This window comes from Bubalus bubalis, chromosome 4 (genome assembly GCF_019923935.1).
Source record: "Bubalus bubalis isolate 160015118507 breed Murrah chromosome 4, NDDB_SH_1, whole genome shotgun sequence".
Lineage (NCBI taxonomy): Eukaryota > Metazoa > Chordata > Mammalia > Artiodactyla > Bovidae > Bubalus > Bubalus bubalis.
In genome coordinates this window covers 16925148-16948101 of record NC_059160.1, presented here as the reverse complement: position 1 = coordinate 16948101, position 22954 = coordinate 16925148, and the positions used below count along the sequence as shown (strand labels likewise).

Below are 22954 nucleotides of genomic sequence, written 5' to 3'. Positions count from 1 at the left end.
GCCATCTCATCCTCTGTTGTCCCCTTCTCCTCCTGCCCCCAATCCCTCCCAGCATTAGAGTCTTTTCCAATGAGTCAACTCTTTGCATGAGGTGGCCAAAGTACTGGAGTTTCAGCTTTAACATCATTCCTTCCAAAGAAATCCCAGGGCTGATCTCCTTTAGAATGGACTGGTTGGATCTCCTTGCAGTCCAAGGGACTCTCAAGAGTCTTCTCCAACACCACAGTTCAAAAGCATCAATTCTTCAGCACTCAGCCTTCTTCACAGTCCAACTCTCACATCCATACATGACCACAGGGAAAACCATAGCCTTGACTAGACGGACCTTTGTTGGCCAAGTAATGTCTCTGCTTTTGAATATGCTATCTAGGTTGGTCATAACTTTCCTTCCAAGGAGTAAGTGTCTTTTAATTTCATGGCTGCAGTCACCATCTGCAGTGATTTTGGAGCCCAGAAAAATAAAGTCTGACACTGTTTCCACTGTTTCCCCATCTGTTTCCCATGAAGTGATGGGACCGGATGCCATGATCTTCGTTTTCTGAATGTTGAGCTTTAAGCCAACTTTTTCATTCTCCACTTTCACTTTCATCAAGAGGCTTTTTAGTTCCTCTTCACTTTATGCCATAAGAGTGGTTTTTACATTTTTGTTGCCGTAAGGCTCACGTATAACATCTTACAGACACAACAGTCTGATAAATTAATTTCAATCACATATAAAAGCTATACCTTTTTATCCCCTTACACTTTCTGTTTTTGATGTCAGAATTTGCCTCTCTTTATATTGTATATCCACTAACAAAAAACTTTTCTTTATAGTTATTTTAATACTTCCTTTAGACTACAGTTAACTGGTTAGCACAGAGTATTCTGAGTTGTATTACACATTTACATTTACAAGTTCGTTGTATATTTTGTGGGCTTTCCTGATAGCTCAGTTGGTAAAGAAACCACCTGCAATGCAGGAGACCCTGGTTCATTTCCTGGGTTGGGAAGATCCCCTGAAGAAAGGATAGGCTAGCCACTCCAGTGTTCTTGGGCTTCCCTTGTGGCTCAGCTGGTAAAAAATCTGCCTGCAATGTGGGAGATCTGGGTTCAATTCCTGGGTTGGGAAGATCCCCTGGAGAAGGGAAAGTCTACACACTCCAGTATTCTGGCCTGGAGAATTCCATGGACAGTCCAGGGGGTTGCAGAGTCGGACACCACTGAGCGACTTTCACTGTATATTTTGTATATTAGAGTATTCTGAATTGAATTACATATTTACATTTACAAATCTGTTGTATCTTATTTCATTTCTATCTCTGTAAAACAACCGATTTCCTTTGTGGAGCAACTCGGCCTGTGCACAACAACTACTGAGCCCATGCTCTAGGACCTGCAAACCGCAAATAGAAGCCTGCATGCTGCAACTACTGAAGCCTGAGTGCCTGAAGCCTGTGCTCTGCAACAAGAGAAGCCCCCACATAAAGAAGCCTGCTGTCCACAAAGAAGAGTAGTGCCTGCTTGCCACAACTAAAGAAATCCCATGTGCAGCAACAAAGAACCCAGTGCAACCAAAAATTAAAAACAGTAATAATAATGATAAGAAATATCTTTAATCTCATTTTGTTCACATATTCTTTTCCTGAATTGGATTGTTTATCTGTGTTTTTTTGGAGTTCACTGAGCTTCTTGGCTGGTATACTTTATTTCTTTCATCATATGTCATTTATTTCATTACTTCCCAATGGTGAATAGCTATGTGAGCTGCCCTGGGAGAAGTCCTGGACATCTTCTCATCCCCAAGCACAACCTAGAACTATGAAGACTGAGAGTGTGAGCATAGGTTGGAGTCCTGGACACCATGCAGGCATCAAGCAGTAACTGGGTGGACTCAGATCACAGCTAGGCCAGCACTCCCAGTTCTTATATTAGTTCAGCAGCTTCTCCACATGTCCACAATGGAATGGGGGTGGGGGGAAACGTGTTGTGTAAAGATAATATTTACTTGGCCACTCCTACAAGACAACTGTCTCATCCCTGGAGAATCACAACAGAATCACGTTAACATTTTCAATAGTAACCAGAATAAAACAATCTTGAAACAATATGTTTTCAGCGAAGTCCACTAGTCTGAAATTGTTCCTTTAAGTTTTCAATCATATCAGACACCTCCATCCACATATTTGAAACAAATACCCAAATGTTCCTGATCTTCCTTACATCCCTTCTTCTGCATTCCCTCTGCCTAGGTCTCCACTTTCTTGCCCTCTTGTCCCACCTGGATGCAGGGTGTGGTGAGCACCAATTTGCCTTCCATCAACTTAAAAAGAGATATGAGCTGATATAATTTACTCAGAAGGGTAGATTACTGGAGAGACAAGAAATAGCAACATCCTGAAGAAATAGCACAAAGGGATGGAAAGAATGGATTCATAAGGATTTGATAACCAACTAGACATGGGAGAAGAGCAAAAAGGAATCTATATCTGCTTGAGAAATAAACAGATAAAGTAACCTAGGGAATGAGTAATGAAAAAGGGAGACACAGTTACCTAGAGTTAGATTTTTAACTGGTCCATGAAAATTTAGGCAGGATAAGGAAAGCTGTATCTATTCTCTCTCACAAGCCAATGTCCCACTTTGAAACTCACATCCAAGTCTGGTGACCAAGAATAGGTTAAAAACAGGTGATGTGACATCTCAGAGAAGAACATACAGGATTGGGTTTTTTCCATGAGTTTGTGAAATGAAAATATCTCCTGCCATATCAGTAAACAAGAAATATGACAGCCATCAGCAATTTCTGGCCTCCAAATGTGAGTGAGGGCTCCCAAAACTGTGGTCCAGGGGATGCTGCCACTCCCCATGGTGATTGCTGAGGAGCTGGGAAAAGCAAGAAGCAGCCATCTGCTGCTCCTTGAGGTGAACAAAGAAACAGGGTTGGCCCCAGATAGCTGAGCTGCCATATGGAAGGAATGAATCCAGTGAGTCCAGAGGCTTGCATCTTCCCAGAAACAGAACGCTAAATTCCTTAACTTGGTACCTGATCTTTGATATTCAGACTGCCTTTCCCTTTGTTGCAAACTTGTATATAGGCTGACTTCCCCTCCTGCCTCCTTGGAGCACTTTTCTCAGAGCTACTGAGATGCTGTCTCCAGGGCCTAGAGTCCTAAACATTCCCACCAAATAAAATAACTCTATCAGGTTCTGACTATATTTTTTGGTTGACAAGTTCATCTTGCTAGGAAGGAGGATGTGAATGTGGACCAAGTTTAGATGCTTTTTCTAAGTAAGAGTGACCTGGAGCATTTGTGATCCTGGGCAAAGTCATGCCCTCATTAGCCTATGAAGGAGGTGAGAAAAGAAGGCAGTACATCTTGTTTTCCTTTGAGGAAAATGGTGTTTGAGAACCAGACCAATCCTTGAAAAGAATTTGATGTGGAACTTGCTAAATTAGCAACACAGCAAAAAGTTACTTTATTCAGAATATTTCATTTTGAACAATTTCCATATAACACAATTACAGGTCAGCATTACTGTATTGAAATATAGGCAATTAGAATATCTGAGGCTTCATCTCATATTTAATACAACATCATGGGAAAGTCACTGTGGATGTTCCTGGGGCACTGAGTTCAATGTCATCATACCCAGGGTCCCCTTTGTCCCCCTGGAGCAGCCATGGGCTCTCTTCTCCTTCCCCAGGATCAGCTTCCTCTCCAAAGACGAACAGAGAAGAGCCTGAAATAGTAAAGAAAAGTATGATTAGAACTGAGACAAAGGGGACTAGACTGTGTTGTGGAAGTGAGTAAATTAAGTGGTGATAACAAAGCACCCCTGGGGCCCAGGTGTGGGCGGGAGGTTCAGGCTGTTTCACACCAGTTACAGTGAGGATGGATCCCGGCTGTCCTCTCAGATCCAGTCCATGTGGTCTCTGGGGCCTCAGTTCATGTGGAAACCCTGCATCACAGGAGACCTGTGCTCACACAGGAGCTCTGGGAAGATCTGCCTCCAGGCTACACAATCAGCAGGGACATGCCCAAGAACAGTAAGAACATACCAACGAATTTAATGTTCTCCTCTCACAACTGACAGATGTGAAATCATCATGAGAGGGAGAGTGGAGACCGGAAAATATGAGTTCCTCAATCACAAACCAGCTCTGCTCTTAGTTAATTCTGTTCCCAAATATCCACAAATAGTATCAAGTTGCAACCACAGGGTGCCCCTTCCCAGGGACCACACAGGCCCTCAGATGGAGAAATGTTCTTTTCTAGAGAATGAGTGTCTTCTCTTGGCTATTGAAAAGTCTGGAGCAAATTAGACTTTAGTTGACCACAAACTCTGGTCTATGAACTACAAATATGGCTTAATGTTAAGGCCACTGCATATCATAGATTTTGTACATTAGTGCTGACATATAAACAGAGCTCATCTTAAATTATCAGAATACCTCACAAATTCAATACTGCAGTACATTTTTAAAAATCTCTGACTACCTTTCATGTATAAGACATCACAGAAGAGTTATCAAAACACTTGTTCTATTTGTGGATTTCATAAATATGCTCAAATAATCAAGTTTTCTTTTCCTTTTGGCCACTGAACAATGCTTGTGGGATCTTAGTTGCTTGACCAGGGATTGAACTCGGGTCCTAGCAGTGAAAGTGCAGAGTCCTAGCCACTGGATTGTCAGGAAACGCCCTAATCTGTAAATTTTAATGCAAGCATATCACATATAAAGTGAAAATTTATGTTGCAGTATGGAGACATAAATGCCAAGAGGAGAATGATTCCTCACTGCCAAGGAGTGTGATAGCATTAAAGACAGTATACAGTTGAGACTGTCACGTCCAACTCTTTGTGACCCTATGGACTACAGCCTGCCAGACTCCTCTGTCCATGGGATTCTCCAGGAAAGAATACTGGAGTGGGTTGCCATTCCCTTCTCCAGGAGATCTTCCCAACCAGGAGGGATCAAACCTGGATCTCCTGCATTGCAGGCAGATTCTTTACCATCTGAGACACCAGGGAAGCCCATCAAATGCATGAGATTACTGATGTTTTTAAATTCTAGAGAGGCTGGGCATTGAGGAGCTCAAATTCACCATTTCCAGGACAGAGACTGAAGATTATAGGAGATGAGCTAACCCCACTCACCTGTCTGAGACCTCATACCATCTTTCTTCACTGGGAGCACTTCCTCTTCTCTCACCTGAGAGGCAGGAGGAGCCCCAGGCACTGGTACCTCTTCAGCATCATCATAATCCTCACCAGGGGCATCAGTCCTCTGATCTGGTGCTTTTGAGGGCAGAGAAGGGGTCAGATGAAACCACAGTAAGTGGGTTCATCTGGGAAATACCTAAGATCCCTTGTGGCTCAGAGTTTCTGAGCCACTAAATAGAGGCACCAGTCATTCCTTGTTTCAAAAGATTTTTTTTCTCTAAGACCATGTTTCAGTTTGAAGTGTCCATAAGCCAAAACATGATTTTACACATCTTTCTCAAAGGAACTCTTATACCACTAAGCATTACTAAAGCATTTTGACAAATTGTGCTTTCCAGATATTATTTTTAGAAACAATGTGTTTCTGTTGTGATTCTGGACACAGAGAGCCCAGCTCCGAATGTGAGACATGACAGAACAGCCAGAGAAGGGGAAGGATGGACTCCATCTCGACACAATGGATGCTACTGCTCCATCAAAGGAAAACTATTTCCCTTGCCTCTCATCTCTATGATGGAAACTCTCCTCCCCAACACCCAGCTGAGATGGGTACATCTCTATTACCTGGAGAAGATCTGGAGTCATTGTTGTCCTCACCATCTGACAGGAAGCCTAATGTGGAGACAAACATCACACAATGCACAGAATGACCCTCCCCACACCAGTGTTAAGGTTGAGAAGGAACAGGCCTGGCTCATGCAGTGCAGATGGAGGCTGGGGGCTCACAGGGCTCTGAGAGGCCATCCTACCACTTTGGAGGAGCTGCCTCTGTGAGTCTGGGGCATGCGTGGGGGCTGCGGATGCTGAGAAGATGAACACAGTCAATGAGAGGTGACAACCAGAGGCCCCAGGAGGGCAGGCAGAGACACCCACCTGGGCTGCCCAGAAGACCCTCCTTTTGTGTCACAAGGTAATCGAGTTCTTCATACACAGCTTCAGCAAGAGTATCTTCATAGCTGGAAAAGGCTGAGAGATGCCCCAGCAGGTCAGAGATGCTGCCCCAGACACCCTGGTCCAGCAGGCTGAGAGATCCCTCAGTAGGTCAGAGATACCATCCCAGATACCCCAATCCAGCAGACACACCCTTTATCTCCCCAGTGTTCACACAGGGCTTGTCAGGACCTCAGGATAGCTTCCCACCCAGTGCACCTGTTGGCACCTTCTCCTCTCATCTGGCCCTGAATACAGCTCAGCCCCAATTCTGTCTCATCTCACAGGAGAGGCTATGACTTATGAGAGTTCATATACCAGTCCTAAAAGTCCCTGTCTACTCAGCACTTAGAGCTCAGCATGGAACACATGAAGTTCTGCAGACTCAGAACAGAGACCTGGCCCAGGTTCCCCTCCTCACACCTGCCCCATCTCCTGCCTCCACACACTCTCCCTGGTCCCCAGTTCCCCCTGCAGCCCACCTCTGCGCTCTGCTCTCCATCTGAGCAGCTGAGTCACCAGGATGATGAGGACCAGGAAGAGAAGGGCTCCCAGAATGAGGCAGAAGACCCAAGGCAGGGAGAAGATGCCAGAGAGAGAATTCGAGGCTGGTCTGGTCCCTAAGGAGAACAGGAAAGAGGGTTGGAGAAGGTCCTGGGCAGAGAAACCCTCTGTGCCAGAATTTCCAGGAGCTCTGAACAATGGTGTCCCAGTCTCAGATACAAGTACAGTGACAGTGATTCTCCAGACAAGCCTCCTCAGACAAGCCAACCTCACTCCAGCCAGTGTTGCCCCAAGGCAGAGCCAGGGATTGTCAGGGAGATGCCCTGCCAAAACAGCCTCTGAGGACCTGGCTCATCCCCTCTCCTTGGGCTTCAGGAGACAGAGCATCAAACAGTCCTGGGACCTGCACCTCACTAATGAGGAGCAACACTCAGGGGCAGGTGGGAGAACCTTAAATTCTGCAACATGGGAACCAGACCCACTTGGACCCTGGGCATGAGAACATTTTGACCCCAGAAACCAGGTTAGGGGAGTTCCCAAACATAACGCCCTGGCTTTTCCCCAACAGCCAGAGGCTCCTCAGACTCTTTCCTCCAGAGAGGAGGTCAGAGCCCAGAGAACAGGTCCCCAGAATCTCAGTATTCTCCCCTGACTGCAGATGGATCACAGTACCTGCTGTAGTCGGGGGCAAAGATGTTCTTGCACCTAAAGAGAAAAAGAGGAGTATGGGTAAAGGGAATTGGCCAGAATGCAGAGCAGCCCTTTTTTCCCTCTTGAGCCTGAAATCACCCCTCAGTCTCCACAACATCAGTGTCCGGTCTTCCTGGCTCCCCTGTCCTAGTACAGAGCCCCAGCACCCAGGATGTCTGAACATAAACTCCACACCACGCCCGGCCCAGCCCATTGCCCCTGCGCTGCCCCAGCTCACCCAGGGCAGACCCTGAGCCCCTCACTCACCAGAGCACCTCACACCAGCATCCTCCTTGTGCTTGCAGTCACTCTGCCCCCAGGGCTCCGCAGCACAGTCCCACAGGGAGGACTCCTGGCCCCTGCACTGCACCTCGTCCAGCCAGATGCTCCCATTTCCAGGGCCAAATGTTGCAGCCTGCAGGGCTTCTAGGGCCTGGCCACAGCCCAGCTGCTGACACACCACCTCAGCCTCTTCCAGGCTCCAGGAGTCATCGCACACGGTGCCCCAGGAGCCGCTGTGCCAGACCTCCACCCGCCCTGAGCACTCGGTGTCGCCTCCCCTGAGTCTCAGCTTCTCTCTGTCTGAAAAGGCAGCAGCCCCTCCTGTGACTGCCCTGGTGGGAGGGAGCCCCTGGGAGCCACAGGGGAGGGGGCAGGGCTGACGTACCTGTGCAGGGGGCAGCAGTCGGACAGCTCTTGGGTCTTCTTCCTGCAGAAGCAACAATGGGAAGCTATAGTTCAGGGACAGCTGGGGGAGGTCTTGTCCCCAAACATGAGTATCTAAGGTTTTTTGTCACAGTCAAATGACAAGAGACCACAGAAGCTTCATCATCTACTTGGCTGAGAGGTTCACTGCATGTTATCAGCAGCTGAAATTACTTTATCTAATTAGTTGTGTACCATAACAACAGTAAATGAACAGACACAGAGACAAATACAAATATACACCTACATTTTGTAGACTCAACCAAAACCCATCAATTAGATCTGAAAATATGAAATCATACTAATGACATCCTACATGGTTGGCAGTGACACAGAAACAGACAGTAAGTCACCTGCACACGAGATATAGGCTTCCTCCTTTGGAGAGCATGAGTTGTAATTCCAAGGGTCAGAAGGACACTGCCAGAGAGAGGGGTCAGTTCTCTGGCACTGGATTCCATCTACCCAGTGGGGTCTAGAACCTTCCCTGAGACCAACAGAGGTGTTGAGACTTCCGCTGTCCCCACAGCCAAGCTGACTGCAGATGATGGACACGGTGACATCATCCATGGGGCTGCGGCAGACACTACCCCAGGTCCCATTGTAGAACACTTCCAGCCACCCAGCACACTCCTGGTCCTCGCTCACCATCCTGAGGGCCAGGAACTCTGAGATTGAAAGGGAGGAGACAGGACACAGTGAGCACCCTACTCAGTGCTCTGGGTTTTCCTCTCCCCCAGAAATAGTGACCATACACCCCTGACCCAGCAGAGGAGATGCCCACTGGGTGACAAGACTGACTTTTACCTCCCTTTCACCTGACTTTGTCCATTAATGTCTGTGCATCTATTTCTACCACAACAATGTAGTTATGAACAGAGAGGAAGACCAAACTGGGCAGCTGCAGTGATGGGAGCTGAATCCTGATTCCTGACAAAACTTCTAAAAGAACATGTGAAAGGAACGTGATGTGGAGAGTGAGGTGGTTGACAGAGTAATGGACCCCCAGAGATGTCCACAGTCTAATCCCTGAACCTGTGACAGTTACATTTCAAAAGAGATTTTACAGATATGATTAATAAGGACCTTGGGATGGAGACATAAAGCTCAAATATTGTGGATTAACCATGTGAGCCCAGCCTAACACATCTTTAAACTCACTACACTGAGAAATGCATCATCTTTCCCAGCTCCAATCAGAGGGAAATGTGAGTGAGGGAGAACTGTTGGAAGAGGCACTGTTGTTGAAGAAGAATAAAGAGGGCCCTGAGCCAAGAAATGAGGCCACACAGAAACCACAAAAGGCTGGGAAAGGAGTCCTCCCCAGAGACTCCAGGAAGAATGCAGCCCTGTGGACACTTGGATGTTGGCCCACAGAGACCCTAGACTCCTAGCAAACAGAACTGTAAAGGAAAAATCTGAGTTTTCACTATGCCAGGCTCAGGCAAGAATACTGGAATGGGTTGCCATGCCATCCTCCAGGGGATCTTCCTAACCCAGGGATTGAACCTGCATCTTTAACATCTCCTGCAATGGCAGGCAGGTTCTTTACCACTAGCACAACCTGGGAAGCCTAGGATTTCTAGGTATTACTCCCACAGAAAACTGCAGAGTGAGCCCTGCTTTCAAGTGTTAACTGTAAAAAACAGCTCTGTCAGGAAACACTACTGAGAATAAAGGACCAGAATCTCAGCTGCCTCAGGAGGAAGTGAAAGCACCCAGTCTTCATGTCTGCCGGAAAGACAGGCTCCATGGGAGGAAGCCTCCTTCTCTGGTCCTTTCAGCATCTCTCCATCAGGGCTCAGACCCCTGTCCTCCAGGGCCCCACCCCTCCTCCAGCCTGTGGACAGTGTGGAGTGCTGACCTGAGCAGATGACCCCCGCGTCCTCCTTGTGTCTGCAGTCGTGCCGCCCCCAGCCCCGGGAAGGGCACCTCCACACGTGGGACTCCTTTCCTGTGCAGTTCAGGTCGTCCAGCCAGATGGGCCCTGATCCTGCCCCAAAGTGAGCTGACCTTGTGGCATTGAGGGCTTGTCCACAGCCCAGCTGCCTGCACACCACGCGGGCATCGTCCAGGTCCCAGCCGTCATCACAGATGGTGCCCCAGGAGCCCTGGTCAAGGATCTCCACTCTCCCGGCGCAGAGACCTCCTCCGTCCACCAGACGGAGCTGTCTGCTGTCTGAGAAGAGAGAAATGGGACGATGGGGTGGTGACCTCAGGGGTTGAGTAGCATCTTCTCTCCTGTGGGACCCTCACCTGAGCAGTAGGGGGCGCTCTCCTCTGAGGCTACAGAGCCTGCTGGTTCAGACACGGAGTCGTTGCACTGGGGTAGCACCTGGGTCTGGTTTCCTGCAGAAACAGCAATGATCAGGGGTCTGAGAGAGTCATTTCCTAGGCAGGTTGATAGGAAATCTAGAGGTCCCCAAGGAGAGAGGGGTCTGAAATTCTCAAGGAAGAAGAAAGGACAAACTTTTCACAGTCTTTGTAGACCAAAATGAGAGGGTAACAGGCAGGAAGGCCAGGGGTCTCCAAATGGAGGAAATAGCCTTCAAGTGTCAGACATTTTTATCTCTCTTAAGCGGCAGGAGGAAACAAACTAGCAATATTTTTTTCCTTCTCTATACAAATTTAAAGAGAGGTTTCTCTTAAAATACTGTGTTGCCATAATGACACCTGGTTTAGCCTGAAGTTAGCTATTCTTGAGCCTAGAGATAACCAATGCCTTTTTCTTATGGAAATGTTTGTCTTAAGCTATGCTAATGTACTATGCCTTTACCCCAAACTCTGTCTCCAAGTCGTCCGCCTCTTGGCCCAGAACCTACTTGACAAACCAGTATGTTATACTCAGATATTGTCCCCCTAATCTATGTAAATGAAACAATTTGTATGGTGGTCTGCCCTTCTTTAAGATTCAAGTTAATCATTTTATGGCCCAGGATAAACCATTTGGTGCCATTCTGAATTTTAAGACATTCCATTCTTTCATTAACAGACTGCTAGTGACTATATAACATCCAGCTGAAGACTAACAGGGGGGTACTTTTTCTGCCCCCTTCTGATGCCTATGTCAGAAGCTTTCTCTATCTCCTTTATACTTTAATAAAACTTTATTACACAAAAGCTCTGAGCGATCAAGCCTCGTCTCTGGCCCTGGATTGAATTCTTCTCCTCCGGGGGCCAAGAATCCCGGTGTATTCGCGTGATTCAACAACAACCTTTCAGGTCTGGTTGGGTTGAAGAACAGGAAACTGAATTAAACTAAATAATAACCTAGTGGTGGAGTTTGAGATGAAAGCTGTAACAGCAGTGAAGTTAGTATAGAGCTCAGTTTCTCCAAGCAGAGGTCTGCTTCTGACACTGCCACAATTTTTGTTTAAGCCAAGCTTTACACTGAGAACGAGTTAAATAGTGCGTTCTATACCTAAATCTGGAGAAAGCAATGGCACCCCACTCCAGTACTCTTGCCTGGAAAATCCCATGGACGGAGGAGCCTGGTGGGCTGCAGTCCATGGGGTCGCTAAGAGTCGGACACGACTGAGCGACTTCACTTTCACTTTTCACTTTTATGCATTGGAGAAGGAAATGGCAACCCACTCCAGTGTTCTTGCCTGGAGAATCCCAAGGATGGGGGAGCCTGGTAGGCTGCCATCTATGGGGTCGCACAGAGTCGGACACGACTAAAGCAACTTCGCAGCAGCAGCAGCAGCATGCCTAAATCTACATCTAAATAGAAGAAACAAAGCAAAATCTTTTCTGAAAGATTCTATAAGTTTTCATCTTCCATGTCTGTCACCAAAAGAAGGGGGAAAAAAACTCATTTAAAAGAGATCAAATGGAAAACCAAAAGGAAAAAGAAGACATTCCCCAAAATTTCCCCAAATATTCAACTATTAGTTACCTGACAGAATTTAAATAGCCCTGAATAAAGTGCTCTTAAGATTAATTGACAAGATGTGTTTCTTGGCAGAGAAATTTTAACAAAAAAGAAATAAAAGTTCTAGAGCTAAAAAGCTTAATATTTGAATTTAAGAACTAAAGAATGAATGTATAAGCACATTAGATCATAACTGCATAAGGCATATGCAGTTAATTTAATAACTGCATAAGGCAGTTATTAAAACAGAAGATCAGAGGACAAATATTCTATTAGGTTGGTGCAAACATCACTGCGATTTCAGACCATGAATTTTAAATCATTATAATTAGGCTCAGACATATCTTTATTAATCAAAATAGGAACCATTACAATCAACACATTTTTGCCAATGAGAAACTAGTTTGTTTTTTCCTGTAGTGTAAAGCTGTGCTTTGGGATTTGATGAACTCTTGGAAAGCATTTTCTGCCTCCTGTTGGTTGTGGAAACATTTTCTCTGCAAAAAGTTGGCAAGATGCTTGAAGAAGTGGTATTCAGTTGACGAGAGGTCAGGTGAATATGGCAGATGAGGCAAAACTTTGTAGCCCAACTCATTAAACTTCTGAAGCATAGGTTGTGTGATGTGTGGCCAGGCGTTGCCATAGAGAAGAATTGGCACCTTTCTGTTGACCAATGCCGACTGCATGTGTTACAGTTTTTAGTGCATCTCAGTGATTTGTTGAGCATACTTCCCAGATGTAATGGTTTCACTGGGATTCACAAAGCTGTAGTGGATCAGACTGGCAGCAAGTTTGGCCTTGGGAAGTGCTTTGCAGCTTCTTCTCAGTCCCACCACTGAACTGGCCATTGCCAGTTGTCATATAAAATCCACTTTTCATCACAGGTCACAATTCAATCAAGAAATGGTTCATTGTTGTGTAAAATAAGAGAAGATGATGCTTCAAAATGACAAGTTTTTTGATTTGTGGTCAGCTCATGAGGCACCCATTTATCAAGTTTTTTCACCTTTTGGCATTTGCTTCAAATGCCAAACGACTGTAGAAAGGTCAACATTCAGTTCTTAGGCAACTTCTCATGTAATTGCAAGAGGATCAGCTTTGATGATTGCTCTAATTGGTTGTTGTCAACTTTCAATGGCGGGCCATTGCACTCCTCATCTTCAAGGTTCTCATTTCCTTTGCAAAACTTCATTTAAAAAAATTCTTTATTATTTATTAATTTTTGGCTTTGCAGGGTCTTTGCTGCTGCTCAGGCTTTTCTCTAGTTGTGGCGAGTGGGGACTAGTCTGTTACAGTGCTCAGGCTTCTCACCGTGGTGGTTCTCATGTTACAGAGAACAAGCTCTAGGGCTTCTGGGCTTCAGTAGTTGTGGTTCCCAGGCTCTAGAGCACAGGCTCAACAGTTGTGGTGCACAGGCTTAGCTGCTCTGCAGCATGTGGCGTCTTCCTGGACTAGGGATTGAACCCATGTCTCCTGCATTGGCAGGCGGATTCTTTACCACAGAGCCACCAGGGAAGCCCTGCAAAACTTCCTGAACAACCACTGAACTATGTATTCATTAGCAGTTCCTGGACCAAATGCATTGTTGATGTTGCAAGTTGTCTCTGCTGCTTTATGACCAATTTTGAACTCAAGTAAGAAAATCACTTGAAATTGCTTTGTGTCTAACATCATGTCTATAGTCTAAAATACATATGAAATAAGCAGCAAGTATAAACCATTAGCAAAATAAAAAGCAAGAAATACACATTAAATGATGTGTAACATAACCACATTTATTTAAGAATACATTCCAAGATCAAATGGCAAATTTCAACAATGCAAAAACCGCAATTACGTTTGCACCAATCTAACTGCAGGTCACATGGTAAATGTCCTGGTTATAGTGCTGTGTAACAAATTTATCCTAAAAATTTAGCCACTGGAGGAAAAAATATATACTTCATTTTGCTTAAGACTTCCTGAGTCAGCAATTTGGGAAAGACTCAACAGTTCTGTCTTGGGGTCTTTCAGTGCTTGCACTTAGATATCATCTGGGGCTGCAATCAGCTGAGAACTGGACTGAACCTGTGGTTACATAAGGAAATTCCTCATAGTATTTTAGTGGTAAAGGGACATCATGACAGCAACCTAATGCAGAAATATTTTATATGTTCAGAAAGAAATGAGACAGAATGAACCAAAAACTAGCATTGTGGGATTCCAGTTAAAGGTCATCTGGAAATGTTTATATTATTATTCTAACTTTTCAGTAAGTCTCAAATTACATCAAAATTTTAAAAAAATGTTAAAAGGTGAAAACAAATCAGAGATAATTCATTCCTAGGACATCGTCCATAAAAGAAATACTAATAACATAAAAAAAAATAAATAAAATGCTTAGGAAAAATATAGAAGAAGGTGGACAAAACTTCTGAGAGAAATTCAAGACCTAGCTGAATGGAGGGATATATTATGTCAATGGCTTCCCAAATGGCTCAGTAGTAAAGAATCCGCCTGCCAGTGCAGAAGTGGGTTCAACCTCTGGGTCAGGAAGAAGCCCTGGAGGAGGGCATGGCAACCCACTCCAGTATTCTTGCGTGGGAAATCCCATGGACAAAGGAGCCTGGCAGACTGAAGTCCATGGGTCACAAAACAGTTGGATGCAACTTTGTGACTAAACAACAATAAAAATTATGTCAATGAATTGAGAGATCCAAAATTGTCAAAGTCAGTCATTCTCAAATTTCTGGGTAGATTAAATCTAATCTTAATCAAAATACTCTTATGCTAATTTTTTAGGGAGTGTGAAAAAATAACAAGCAGATTCCAAAATTTAGACAAAATACAAAATACCAAGAATGACCAACACAGTCAGTAAGAAAAGGAACAAAGTTAAAGGAGTTAATATAAAGTAACCCCTGTAAATTAAAATTATCCAGACTTATTATAAAGTTATAGTAATTAAGAAAATGCAGTATTGGTGCAAAGATAGACAAATGATACAGTGGAACAGAATACAGAGTCTTTAAAAGGACTCAGACATATGTGCTCTTCTGCTTAAGATAAAGGTAGCACTGCAGTGGGGAAAAAAGTCTCTCCAGAAAAAGATTCTGAGTGAATTGGATGTCCATGTGAAACATGACTCATCTTACACAGATATCAATCCCAGAAGGAACATACAATTATATGCAAGAGAAAAAGAAACTTTTGTAAGATACTCTAAGAGAATATTTTCATGATCTTGGAGAAGGGAAAGTTCTTTTTAAAGGGATATAAGAAGTATTAAATATACTGCGAAAAGTTGGTAAGTTATATTAATATTTCCTTCAAATTAAAAACTTGCTTCATCAAAGAATACTGTACCATTTAGAAAAAGAAAAGACCACATGTTAAACACACAAAATAAGTAACATATATTTGCGCCCCAAGTCATTGTCATGTTACATTCTAGCATCATATTTATAATAGTCAAGAGCAGGAAACAACTCAAATTTCTAACATCAGTTGAATGGATCAATGGCCATGTTATCAATGAAAGCAATATTCTACAGTAATAAAAATGAATAAAGTACTGCTATAAACAACATCATGAGTGAATCCTAAACATAATGTTGAGTCGAAGAAGTCACACACAAAAGAAAACACACTGCATGATTTTATATAAAGTTCAAAAACTGATAAAACCCTCTATGGTAGTAGAAGTTAGATAAGCAGCTTTCCCTGGAGAGGAGGGAGGCCAGTTATTGGAGGCAACAGTGACTCTTGGGGCTGGGAATGTTCTCTTTGCTGCTCTGGGTACATGACTGAAGTCTACACGTATTGCTTATACACTGTCTTCTATGATCATATGTCAATGTTGCTTTAAAACATATTATTCCCCTTCACACTTCTTGCCCTAACCTGAAAAATGAGTGAACAATGAGAAGCACCATATTTCATCATGAAATATCTTCCAAAGCCAGTTTTCCCTCACTCTCTGCTCTTGGGGACATTTCACTCCAGGAGCATCCTAAGTACCAATAGCCCTTCCCTGTCTCTTACCTGAGCAGGTCACAGAGGCCGTGTTGCCATGGGAACAGTCAGGACCACCCAAGGCAGTCACAGGGCAACTCCACAGGAAGGACTCTGACCCTGAGCAGTGAAATCGGACTGTGGAGATCTGGTCACCTCTCTCCACTATGTGTGGTCCTCTGGGGGTGGAGATGGCGATTCCACAGCCGAGCTGACGACAGACAACATTGGCATTGGCCAGACTCCAGTGGGAGGCACAGAGCGCTCTCCATTGTCCAGAAATCTTCATCTCCACCTGCCCCTCACATTGAGAGGAGCCATTTGTCATGAGTCGGACTTCTGAGTATGCTGGTAGAAGAAGACAGAAATTCAGAAAAATCTCATGATTTCTCACCTGAACAGAGTGTGCAGGGAGGTTAGTCCTGACATGCATCTCACCTGAACAAACAACCTGAGCAGCTCCACTGTGGTGACAAGTGCCCCCTGGACAGGGTACTCTGGGGCACCACCAGAGCTTACGTTCCTCCCCCTCACACCTGAACTCTTCAGCCCAGACCTGGTCATCAGACTCTCTGAAGAGCTCGTGTCCCAGAACAGACACAGCCTCGCCACACCCCAGCTCTGCACAGATGACCTGGGCAGTGGGGAGTGTGAAGTTTCCATCAGACACTGGGGTCCAGTCTTCTCCAAGACGTACTTCTACTTGTCCTGAGCAGGGTCCATCGTCTCCAACCAGACGCACAAATCCTAAGAAAACAACAACAAGAAATCCAGTGAGTGCCCATAGTCCTGGTTTGGCAATTGGAAACAATGTCACAGGCAATAATGTGAAAATTTTTCTTTTCCAGGAGTGGTGCCTGGAAAGAGAATTGGACAGTTATTCTCAGAATTTTATGAGCAAGTATCTTCAAGACCAAGTTTCTGAAAAGAAACCCTGAAGGATTTTCAGGGTCAGTTTCAAATGGCTGATTTCCAAAAACATGGATTTTGAGGTTAATTAGGAATGTGAATTCCTCATCTAGAGGCCTGGAAACTACAGAGTCCAAGGATACTGCTCTGTAGTGGGCACCAGGCTCAGGTTCAGAGCTGTACTAACCCAGAGTGAAGTAGATCCATGGGCCTCAAGAGGTTAGAGGACTAAGAGCCACACAAGGTTAGAGGGCCATCCTGAGATTTCTGGGGCCAGAATACTGGCCAGTTTTCTCTCAGGAACCAACACTTAAGTCTCTGAAGATAAGGAAAATCATGCAGGCTGGATCTGTGAGTGCTCGCTGACAGTAGACAGACTTCTGGCTTAACAGGAGGAAAGCTAGACATCATAACAAGATTTCACACATGCTTCTTATAATTTTTCAAGGTGAAAAATTCCAAGAATTTCTTAGGTGACCTGATTTTGGAAGGTCGTCCAGAGATCAGTTTGGATAGGAAGAAAGCTCAGAGTCATAGGAGAAGGGGCTGGTCATAGCCATCTTTCTTGAAAGCTTAGAATTTATCAAAGAACCTGGGAGAGAGTGAGTTCTCAGTGGGAGCATGTAAAACAGCTGAGGTTTTTAATTACGTCATACTAGACATGTGAACTTTAGGAAATGCTAAACAGTGAAGATAACTTAAAGTATTTTAATCCTGTCTATATGCTTTTTGTTCCTTTCCTATTTGGGTTCTTGAGAAATAGCTACTATGCTGTAAAGAAAGAGAGTAAGAGGAAGAGAGCAGAGGGCAAATAGTGAAGTGAAGTGAAAGTCACTCAGTCATGTCTGACTCTCTGCAACTCCATGGACTATACAGTCCATGGAATTCTCCAGGCCAGAATACTGGAGTGGGTAGCCTTTCCCTTTTCCAGGGGATCTTCCCAACCCAGGGATCAAACCCAGGTCTCCCACATTGCAGGCAGATTCTTTACCAACTGAGCTACAAGGGAAGCCCAAGAATACTGGAGTGGATAGCCTATCCCTTCTCCAGTGCATCTTCCCAATCCAGGGGTCTAACTGGGGTCTCCTGCACTGGAGGTGGATTCTTTGCCAACTGAGCTATGAGGGAAGCCCAGAGAGCAAATAAGCCATACATAATTTAGAAATTTTCAAATTGCAAAAGCCTCAATATGGATGAAAGATAGAATATTTGGGGGAAATATTTGTCCAACAAGTTTTTGACACATTTTATCCCCTGTGCTCCTCCCATCAGCCACTTCACCCTGCCATTTCTCCCACTGCAGACAAGAGAAAACTATCTTAAGAACCACAAATGGGTAGAAAGGAAATTCTGAAAGGGAAGAACTTCTGTAGGAGTGGAGTGAGGTAGGGTGTGTGGCAGGTTAAATGGGGAGTGGATGGGGTATGAAACTGGGAGAGAGACCAAAGAAAAAACTCATGATCATGGTTTGAACTTCAGGGACCATATTTTGGGTAGAGGAAGGTAATCCAAATAAAAAGAAACCCACAACATACAGCACATTCTTTAACACACTTGTCTGGTTTTGAAGTATGCTCATGATAATTTATGTACATGGTGAAATTCTTTCTGATAAAGGATTCTGATTAAATAAATAGTGAACTTTGAAGGTTCAGAAAGAATATTCTAACAAAATAAAAATCTACTACAGAAAAACAGGAAAGAACAGAAAAGACCTAAAAGAAATTAAAGACTTGAAGGATCAGCTTGACCACTTATACAATGGTGAGAGAGAAGATGGTCTGCTTGCCTTTTATTATTTATCACTCTCATCTTCCCAGAGAGACACAGGTTAGAACTCCTAGTCTGGTCTGGTTGGGAGTTCGCTCACAGGCAACACATTCTAATTAAAGCATTTTCAGTCAATACTTTTTAGTTGCTATATTAACCCCACAAGATTACAGATTAGGCAGAACATGAAAGAAATATTTGTTATATGCTGTTTTATGTACCCTGATACATGTTAAATGCTCGAATATACACTGAATAATCAATAAAGTCTTATACACATAAGGATAGACTCTTCTGAGACAAATTATGACTTCTTTTTTGTTTTCTATTTGATTTTAAAATTTATGTGGAAGATTATGTGTGTGAAAACTGTGAGAAAGTTTGTGGAATAGAAGGCTGATGTCAGTGGATAAGGATACTAAATATAATAAAAATATATCCTTCTCTGGTCTCTTGCTGTACAGACGTCCTGCATCCTTAGGCACACACAGCATCCTCCCACCACTCCTGGACCGTCAGTGCTGCTCAGAACACCCTACATGGGCCTTTTTCAGTTCCTATTACAGTCCCTCTCCCTCCCAGCTGCCATAACTCTCTTCTACCTTCTTCAAAAATTACATTTGTCCCATTACTCCTATTCATATCAAATAAACCCCCAAATTCTATTTTCTTAAATCATTGAAGTCATCAGGTATAAACTATATAATTTCTTACCATAAAACATAGAAATTGTATTGCTTCCACTTTTGACTTGTCAGTGTATGGCTAAGTGTTCTTCCAAAATTTTGTCCTATACAGATGTCTTAAAAGAAAAAATGGGCAGGGAATCTCTGATAGTAACAATCGAAGGAGAACCTATGACTCAGAGCACTTCATCCAAAGTCCTCTGGTCTTACCTGCAAAGGCCTATGAATATTTACATCTAAAATTTCAAAAGAGACTTGCAATTTGGCACAAATCCATCAATTCCTGTCTGATCTGTTTCGGGACATCCTCTGTGCCTCCACTCCTACTAACCTAGTGCAAAATAATGTCTCACCCTGTACATACAGAAACAACTCCATCCACGAAGCTGTGTCCTCATTCTAGCCCTCCCTTCCCATAGGCTAACTGTGCAAAGGGATTTGTGTGGTGATTTGAAAATGTCTCATGTGATTGATCTTCATCTTCGTTATGAAGATCAATATTCATTGGAATAGTTTAATCTACTATGTCAGGTAAGATCACTGGAGAAGAAATAACAAAGACTTACAGCAGGAAAGTAAATGAAGCACATCACCCACAGAAGCTTTGTGCATTCACGGAGGCTGGGTCTGTCTCAGTCCTCTCTAGCCCATCTATATCCTATTGCCCCAGTGATCAGACACCAGCTTCCATGGAACTTTTCATTCTGCCATCACAAGGCAATACACTGACCATACCTGAGCAGACGACTCCTGCATCGTTCTCATGACTGCAGTTGTGCACTCCCCAGCCCTGGGAAGGGCACTTCCACACGTGGGATTCCTTTCCTCTGCAGTCCAATGTGTTCAGCAAGATGCGCCCTGATCCTGCCCCAAAATGAGCAGACCCCATGGCATTGAGGGCATCTCCACAGCCCAGCTGCCTGCACACCACGCGGGCATCGTCCAAGTCCCAGCCGTTATCACAGATGGTGCCCCAGGAGCCCTGGTCAAGGATCTCTACTCTCCCGGCGCAGGGACCTCTTCCGTCCACCAGGCGGAGCTGTCTGCTGTCTGAGGAGAGAGAAATGGGACAACCGGGCATTGACAAGGGGGATAAGGGTCTTCTGTCCTGTGGGACCTTCACCTGAGCAGTAGAGGGCGCTCTCCTCTGAGGCTTCAGAGTCCCCTGGTTCTGACAAGGAGTCAATGCACTGGGGCAGCACCTGAGTCTGGTTTCTTACAGCAATGATAAGAGAATAATAACATTGGAAATGGGCAAAAACAGGAAATATGACAGAAGTGTTAACCTCTGATTTGTAGAGTTCTGCACAGCATCTGAGAAAGATTTACAAGAAATGTTAGTCTCTCTACCCGGAGCAGTTGAATGAGTTTAGAGTCACAGGAATGGGCTGGCTGCTGGATGGATTCCTTATAAACCACACACGTGTTGGTGCCCTTGATCTGAGAGTTAAAGGGATTAGATTAAAGGAAATGGAGTCAGGAACCGGCCTCATCAGAAGCCTCAAGTAGCAGCCATGAATCCTCTATCGTTAGAATCATTCTCCTTGGTACAGTCATGCAGAATTGAAAAACAAATGGACCTTGAGATGTCTTGGTTTGCCCCAGAATATTTTACTGATGGCTCTAAGCTTCAGACTCCAGATCTGGATACTTTGTTTTAAGAAAATGTGATCTCTTTGAGTGGATTGGGCAACCTTGCATGAGTAATGTCTCAGGTGATATTGATTGACATTGACCAGATTCCACTGGGAATCTTGGAATGCTGCTTCTTCTCTCAAGTAAATATTATCTTTCCTTGCACTTTGTGTCAGGAATTGCTATTATTCAAAATTGTGGGTTATTTGTTCTCCAGGGGGGAAATATTATGCATTTCTAACTTTACCATAGAGCAGAAATAGGTTAAATTCTTGCTCTGAAAGCACTTGAACAAACAATACTGACAGACTCACTGTGTTGTTCTTCTTTAATACATAAAAAGCAATGTAAAGAAAGGTTAAATGATGTCTATTCAGTGTTGCACTTTAAGTGAATGATGAAGTAGAGAATAAAATTTAGAATTTTGTATTTCCATGAAGAAGGATTCCAATGGAGGGGTTCACAGCAGGCCAATGGTCTGCTGGATACAACTTTAAATGCTATAAAATGTTAGATAAAAAATGAAGATATTAGACATTTGTGGACACAATATGAACTAAACATGCTAAAATTCTAAAGAGTGGAGATCATCTCCACTCTTTGTTAACCAAGGATCTGAAGCTTCTCTTTCTCTATGGGAATTTCCCAATTTGTTGCCTGGATTAATGGATCAAAGTGGGACAGAGAAGCCCGCATGATTTGGGGGTTACCTGGTGCTGCACTGACAAAATTGGAGACTTGAGAGCCTCTCTCATATAGAAGGTTTTCTCCTCAAATATCTGCCCAGTAAACACGCTGTCAATGGCAGGAGGCCAAAGAACTGTGTCAAACACCTTGGAAACAGAGTGGATATTCCCTCATCCTCCTGACTGCTGAGCTACCAAAACATTCAGGTTTTCAATTATAAACTCGAAAAGCCCATAACACAGGGGCAGAGAAATCAGAGGTAGACTGAGTGCTACAAATACTGCAACCCAGACTTGTTACAGCTCAACTCTAGCTAGTATTTAGACATCTGGGTGGTCTGAACCCCTTCTCCCACTTGCTTAACAAAACAGAATATGAATCCTTTCAGGTGTTAGAAAATGTATCTGGGATATCTTATTTTCTTATGCATCATTTCTCTCATTCAGTTAAAAATTACATGGCATGTGAAGAGATGGATGACAAGACAAATTTAAAAATTTTAAAAAGGAAGGTAAGAGAAGGCAGAGACACACATGCTACATATGCTGGAGTTAGCGGATAAGGATTTTAACTATGAACAATGTGTTTAGGGGAAAAGGGGAAAGGAAAGAATCAATAGGTGAAAAATGAAAAAAGTTAACAAATAATTGTAACTATAAGAAAATCAAAGCAACAGTTGCCAACTGAAAATAGAATATCTAGAATTAAGAACTGAATGAATAGGTTTAAAAGAATTTTAGACAGAACTGAACACAGAATTAGTGTCTTAGAGGAGTCCTAGAGTTGAGAGATGAGGAGGAGGAAAAACAGAAGGAGGAGAAGGAAAAAGAGGGGGAATAGGAGGAGAAGAGAAACAGGGACAGTGCAACAGAAGTAATATTTGAAGATATAATAATTAAGAATTTTTTTAAATGGATGGAAGGCTATGAAAACCTCCACATCTACTAAAGCTGCAGAAAATCTAAGGAAAATCTGCAATAAATTTGTTTAATACCAAAGAAAGAAAAAAAGGAGAGAAAAAGGAACATGAAGCACATGGGTCAATTAAAAGGAAATGGTAAATACTAACCCAACAATGAGTCTTCCCTGGTGGCTCAGATGGTAAAGCGTCTGCCTGCAATGCGGGAGACCCGGGTTCGATCCCTGGGTTGGAAAGATCTCCTGGAGAAGGAAACAGCAACCCACTCCAGTACTCTTGCCTGGAGAATCCCACGGACAAAGGAACCTGGTAGGCTACAGTCCATGGGGTCGCAAAGAGTGGACACGACTGACAGACTTCACTTTCACTTTCTTTCACTTTCTTAACCCAACAATATCAGTAATTGGATTTGCAATCTAATTACAATGGCTCCCCCGTCCCTGG

General features: G+C 43.9%; 2 protein-coding genes across 2 annotated transcripts in view; both read right to left on the bottom strand.

Moving 5' to 3' along the window:
• Positions 1-22954, bottom strand: part of LOC102402808 (antigen WC1.1) — a gene marked incomplete in the record, with an annotated part of 1152186 nt that overhangs the window by 1048869 nt on the left and 80363 nt on the right. The window contains 3 exon segments of the mRNA XM_045165269.1: positions 15948-16252; positions 16343-16651; positions 20005-20319. Coding sequence (XP_045021204.1) covers positions 15948-16252; positions 16343-16651; positions 20005-20319 — 929 coding nt within the window.
• Positions 3432-10385, bottom strand: LOC102402862 (antigen WC1.1). The gene is made up of 11 exons (XM_045165280.1): positions 10294-10385; positions 10051-10216; positions 8391-8705; positions 8000-8041; positions 7600-7914; positions 7315-7347; positions 6621-6758; positions 6082-6174; positions 5773-5820; positions 5143-5283; positions 3432-3723 (listed from the first exon to the last, which is right to left on the bottom strand). The coding sequence occupies exons 2-11, from the start codon at positions 10124-10126 to the stop codon at positions 3578-3580; spliced, it is 1347 nt and encodes a 448-aa protein (XP_045021215.1). The 5' UTR covers positions 10127-10216; positions 10294-10385; the 3' UTR covers positions 3432-3577.

Excerpts from the sequence above, each read along its gene's own strand:
- LOC102402862 (XM_045165280.1), bottom strand. The coding sequence starts at position 10,126 with ATGACGGCTGGGACCTGGACGATGCCCGCGTGGTGTGCAGGCAGCTGG. Across the intron at positions 6,175-6,620 it reads ATGGAGAGCAGAGCGCAGAG|CCTTTTCCAGCTATGAAGAT; the intron begins GTGGGCTGCAGG and ends GGCATCTCTCAG. Across the intron at positions 3,724-5,142 it reads TGGTATGAGGTCTCAGACAG|GCTCTTCTCTGTTCGTCTTT; the intron begins GTGAGTGGGGTT and ends TTACTATTTCAG.